The following is a 4,660-nucleotide window of genomic DNA, read 5'->3' on the forward strand; positions in this document are numbered from 1 at the left end:
TAGTCATAAACCATACATTGACAAATGCGTTTTTGGTTTCACGATAGATGTTGCTATAGGCGCACTAAAAAATGTAAATGAACCATCCCAATCCGTTGATGAGGGAACCTTTTTTTAGAAAATCAATCCCCATTCTCTGCGGCTGGGGCATCCACGATTTGACAGCTGCAGGGGCTTCTCGCCTCCCATTCATCGTTGTAATTTTAGATAATATCCCAAGCGTTCACTCTTCTCAGCAATTTGTACATGAATAACCGAATAATTTCATCTTTTGTTTCGTCTTTGCCACTTCAAATCCCAATAAAGATGCCTTTTAGTATTAAAAGTGGTAGAAAATTACAGGTAATTATCTTTGACGGTAAAAATGCTGTAATCAGCGGGCTGCATCAAAAATTACCCTAATTATGTCTGCATTTATGAGAAAGGGGAAAAAAACCTCTCTTGGATAAAACCCATAAATTGTCCCAAATATCTCCTTCATATTGAACGAGACTGCAGCTGGATGCTTTGTTCAAGATCGATCCTGTGGCGAAAGGCATTCAGCGTCTCGCAGATCAAGGCAGAGAAAAAGGGGAAAAACGTTTTGTCAATACTTTAATAATTGAGCTAGAGAGTGACAAGATGGACAAGATGCAGCTCTATTCTGTAGGAAAAACACGTTGAGAAACGACCAACCCTGGTAAGCCATTTCGTTATTGCTTCAGAGTTCAGCATTAGAAATATTTCATATTGTATCCACATATGGTGATTTTTCACATTTTTTCAGTGTGAAATGTAAGTCGTTTATGGGTTCTTACTTTGATATAATGTATGAAGTGATGTTTTCAAAGCAGACTACTCCAAAAACCACCCAGACTTAAAATTAGAAATAACTAATAACCTGTTTTATACAATTTCTCTCCCCCCCCCCCCCCAAAAGAAAGGCACGACACATTAATTGAAGTAATTTTTACTCCATTTATGACAAAACATAAAGAGTTTTTAACAACTAAAACTGGACAGTATATTTACAATCAAACTGCTTTTGCATGATCAGAAACATCTATGCAGGTTTGAGTTCGTTTTCAAATGCGACTGAAGCGTCGTGCTTGTGACACAACGTATCGGTTCTTGTCCCAGTTTCATGTTGGCGATGTGTGTGTGTGTGTGTTTGTGTATGTGTGTGTTAGTGTGTTTGATTACAAGTCAAACATGTGAACCGATTTTTAAACAATCCGTTTGAAGAGTTCAGATAGTCAGTTCCATTGTCGCACGTTCAGATCGCCAAATCAGATGTCTTCACCCTTAAAAAAAAATCGTCGGCCTAATAGTAGCCTATAGTTCTCTATCAGGTATTTGAAGCGATCACAATGTGTGTCCTAGCGCACGTGAATTGGCGAAGACAGGTTGTCAACATCAAGGCCTCTGGCCTAAACAGGTTCGTAGCCTATCTCTGCATGGCGTCCTGATGAGGCGAGGAGTACCAGTGTGAGTAGCCGGGCATGTAGCTGTTAGCAGACATGTTTACTCCTTTGGAGGATGCTGAGACGTCCCAGATAGGAGGAATGGCTGGAGAGCGCGGGGACAGAACGATGGAGCCAGGTAAAGGGTCACTTTCATGAGGGTTACTGCCTTGTTTCAACAACTTCTTGAACTTGGACCTTTTGTTTTGAAACCATATCTTTACCTGAAAGACACATAAATAAGTTAGGTTGCTTCGTTGAAATGTAAAGCCGGTGTCTAATGTAAAATCGCGTTTAATGAGTCTCTATGCTTTACTCAGAACTTTCTACTCACGAAAAAGAAACTCCCCCAAACTATTGCTAGATTTGGATTATTTACTCATTCGTTATTTACTAGGTCCACCATTTAAAAAAAGAAACAAAAACTTGATATAATAGCTAGATCGTTAGTCCTAGGTTGCTACTTTGCCAAAAGCCACAAATGACTATGTACATCTCACCTGTGTTTGCGTGAGCCCGAGAGAGGCAGCCAATTCTGCGCGCTCTGGTAACGCCAGGTACTGAGTCTGCTGGAAACGGTGATTTAATGCCTGAAGCTGCAAACTTGAATAAATCGTCCTCGGTTTTCTGATCTTCTTGCCTTTTCCGTTGAAACGTATTTCTCCATTTTCAATCACTGTTGTCTTCTGCTGTTCTGAGAAGGGTATCGTTTGGTGAATATTGTGGAATGTTTTTCAAAAGTAAACAATCATTCGAAGAATTCTATAGCAATCATTCCCAAGTAAACAATCGCTCTATAAGTCTGTTCTGAATTTTAAAATGTGAAATGTTTTTTTTTTAAATGACGCACAAACAAACACATAGGCTATACACTCGTCTGTAATGTATTTTTGTCAAGCACTCTATAACATCATTACATTGTCTGTCATATTTAGGAAATTGCAATGAAGTGACATGTCGAAACAGAGACAATTAGATGCTAATTATAATTTGTAACGGTAGGTAGAATCAGTGGCGGAACGCAGTAAATCATTTAGAGGAGAACACCGTTATTGCTGACATACTAGGGCGAATTGCACGAGATATACGGAGCATATCGAGACAAGAGAACAAAAGGCGCACTAAGCGTGCCTTAAACAAGAACTTGGCTAATGCATGTAATGTCTAATCGATTAGTATTTGTTACATTACGGATTTATCGAGGTTGTAAATAATCAGTAAAACATCACATGCGTAGGTTTGTTTTAAACGTCTAGTTCAACAACGAAAACACATCTGTAGCATAGGCATGTAAAATACGCTTACCTGTGGCGTCTAACCTGGTCTGTGCTCCGGTGGCGTTACTGTGGTAGGACGGCAGGTATGGACTGTGTTGGGGATGGCTTACATAGGAGTAAGGTAGCGACCTGTTATAGGAGTTCGAGCCGGAGTACGGTGAGCTGTCGTGCTGATGATGATGAGCCCCGGAATGAAGACAGTGGAGCGGATAATGGCTGGCGGCCATCGACGGGGAGCTCTGTTGTGAGTGCGATTGCTGTCCAAACTCCATGAAAGCCGATTTTGACGAGTCTTGAGCCTCCAGACCGTCAGCCATCGTAGTCATGGTCATCATCAAATTTTCTGCTTTGAGAGCACTTACCGCTATCTCTGAAGTCCAAATGAGTCCTTTCGTTGTGCTCGTTTCTTTCTCTCCTTGGTTAGGAGATATTGCGTTATTACCTCCACAATTTTTCTTTTTTTCTCCTGTAATTCTCACGCGGTATGGTGGAAGGTGGGCTTGAGTAAAGGCAGAGATTTTAAGGTGGATTCTGTTAAATTTGAGTCCTTGCTTCCAGACTTGATGCAGCTACTACAAGTAAAATGGTTTGTCTCCAAAGGGCAGCGCCTTCCGATTGGTCATTCAACCTAACGTCATCAGTTCTCTGCTTTAGCTGAGACTTCACAGTGAGTTAACCTACCTTAACAGCTCCCACCGAAGCCATAACCATTTGGAGAATAATAATGGTGGGATATGATATCCTTCAGATATTCACAGAAATATAGGACTCCGGGGACAAAGTAGGAGTAATTAATCTTAATAAGTTCAAAACTAAATGCCACAGTGGATTTTGCAAATGCCTTGTAACCGCACAACAATTGCACAAATCGAATCAATGTTAGACTAATGTAGCTATATTGCTATATGTACTATATAAGGGCACGTTGATCTATAATTGCATGTATAAAACAGCAGACACCACAACATTTAAATAATAGAATAAAAACAAAAACCACACAGAATAAACAGACAGCATGAAGTAACATATAGAATAAAATATATAGAGGGTAAAAATAGTCTATAAAAGCGGATAATAATGCACGAAAGTCGTCAGCCTGCACTACCAAATAGCTTTAAACTCGCCTGACATGGTCTGGTTTAATTAAGCCCCAGTCACTGAAAGGCTCGGGTTAGCGACAGCCTTTCCTAGTAATCAGGAGCCAGTCAGTTGAAAATATATGCAAATTACGAGTGCAGTTTGTGGTTTGGCAAATCGCGATTACATTATAAACCACGATGTAAATATACCCCACTGCACCACTTTCTCCATTCTCATTTCACACCATTTTTATTTTATAGACAACGCGTTTCCTCATGATGTGGCCAACAGTGGCATACATGTACTATAAATGGTAATACAAAAGCAATTATGGTCGCAATCAGTTATATCCAAATCCTCTTTGATTATCCATTACACTGTATTCAGAATGCAGCTATAAAATTAAGAACAATTCGCCTGTAATGATTATGGACCTTATTTATTTTGCGAGGTGGATTAAAAGTGGATATAGCATAAATTATCCGCTAATTATACACCAGTGTCGCCTCAATTATCCTCTTATCAAAAATGGTAGCCTTAAATGCAGCATTTAGTTTCAATGTTCTCCCTTTCTGTAACAAGAACTGCGTACCTTGCTATTATTACAAGGCATGTTATTTACTTTGCCGGATTTAAGGGTGAACAACCGGCGTAGACAACCATTTTCCGTGGTGGACTGAATTTAGGAGAGACATAAAGCAGCTGGTCGCTCTGACACACTTCAGCATCTGGATTTTTTTTTTTTTCCTATTGCCAAGAAATCAAATAATCTCTCTTTAAAAGAACTGTGCGAGGTAAGGTGTAATGTTGCCTTTATATACCATTATGTTTTGTTTTAACAGTTAAAATGTTCCTGAATGT

The 4,660-nt window shown here is 39.6% G+C and overlaps 1 protein-coding gene across 1 annotated transcript; it reads right to left on the reverse strand.

The window, feature by feature from the left end:
* Window positions 1-1,001: 1,001 nt before the first annotated feature.
* On the reverse strand, window positions 1,002-3,276 carry LOC127421347 (homeobox protein Dlx6a). Its single transcript, XM_051664366.1, has 3 exons — window positions 2,748-3,276; window positions 1,943-2,136; window positions 1,002-1,666 (listed from the first exon to the last, which is right to left on the reverse strand). Exons 1-3 carry the CDS (start codon window positions 3,052-3,054, stop codon window positions 1,427-1,429), a joined length of 741 nt encoding a protein of 246 aa, XP_051520326.1. The 5' UTR covers window positions 3,055-3,276; the 3' UTR covers window positions 1,002-1,426.
* Window positions 3,277-4,660: the final 1,384 nt, after the last annotated feature.

The sequence above is a fragment of the Myxocyprinus asiaticus genome, chromosome 30, assembly GCF_019703515.2.
Source record: "Myxocyprinus asiaticus isolate MX2 ecotype Aquarium Trade chromosome 30, UBuf_Myxa_2, whole genome shotgun sequence".
Classification (NCBI taxonomy): domain Eukaryota; kingdom Metazoa; phylum Chordata; class Actinopteri; order Cypriniformes; family Catostomidae; genus Myxocyprinus; species Myxocyprinus asiaticus.